The sequence below is a fragment of the Haliaeetus leucocephalus genome, unplaced genomic scaffold (genome assembly GCF_000737465.1).
Source record: "Haliaeetus leucocephalus isolate CR32 unplaced genomic scaffold, Haliaeetus_leucocephalus-4.0 Scaffold566, whole genome shotgun sequence".
In the NCBI taxonomy this organism is placed as follows: domain Eukaryota; kingdom Metazoa; phylum Chordata; class Aves; order Accipitriformes; family Accipitridae; genus Haliaeetus; species Haliaeetus leucocephalus.
The window spans coordinates 5522383-5523224 of record NW_010973002.1 but is presented as its reverse complement, the minus strand read 5'-3'; the positions used below and the strand labels follow the sequence as shown (position 1 = coordinate 5523224).

Genomic DNA, 842 nt, shown 5'->3' with positions numbered 1-842 from the left:
AGCGGCAGCGGCACCGGCGGCGCGATGGTGTGCGGGGGCTTCGCCTGCTCCAAGAACTGCCTCTGCGCCCTCAACCTGCTCTACACGGTGCGTGGCCGCCGCGCTGAGGCGAGGCGGCGGGAGGGGCGCGGGCTGCCCCGGCGGGGTCTCCCTCGCCCGGCGTGTGGGGAGGGGAAGCGGTGGGGCTCGCTCCGGCCTGAGGCGGCCTCCGCTCGGTGGGCTGGTGCTGCGGCGCCGGGAGGGTGGGGGGCTCCGAGCTGGGGCCGCCGCTCGGCCGCGGCCTCTGGCCGAGTGGGGAAGGTGGCACCGGTCAGGCCGGGCTTTGTCACCGCAGGGACGTGGCTCCGCGGGATCAAAATCCAGGGCGGTCCGGGAGCGGGCGGCACGGCGAGCGCTGCCCGCCCCGGGGAGGGGGGATGTCTCCTCTCCTGCACCCCCCTTCGCCTCCCGCCGCGCTGGGCCGGGCCGGGCCGGGCCGGTGTGGCGAGGGGAGGCCCGGCCCGGCCCGCCGGTGCCTTTTTTCGCTTTCTAGAAAGGTCGTTGCGTCAACCCAGGCGTGAATGAGGAATGGTGTATTTTGTTATTCCTCAGCCAAGGAACGGCGCTGAAATAAGTGCAGTTCGGTGAGTGACAAGTGCCGTGTTGGTGTATCAGGCCCGAGGAGACCCGTACAGACCAAGGCACGCTGGAGAGGGAGGGGGCGTGCTGGAGAGGGCCCCAGCCCCCTGGTAAGCTGGCTTCCCTGCACTCTCCTGGGACGGACCAGCGAGTTACAAAGTCTGGCTGCTTTGGGGTGGTGGGAACATGGGGGGGGGGGGGGGGGGGGGGAGAATGCTAAACTA

The 842-nt window shown here is 71.0% G+C and overlaps 1 protein-coding gene across 1 annotated transcript in view; it reads left to right on the top strand.

Annotated features, from left to right (window-relative positions):
- The first annotated feature begins 14 nt into the window (after positions 1-14).
- The window catches only part of TSPAN13 (tetraspanin 13), a 17639-nt gene continuing 16811 nt past the window's right edge, over positions 15-842 (top strand). Inside the window, exon 1 of the mRNA XM_010577633.1 lies at positions 15-87. Coding sequence (XP_010575935.1) covers positions 25-87 — 63 coding nt within the window. The 5' untranslated portion in view covers positions 15-24. The remainder of the gene's footprint in view (positions 88-842) is intronic.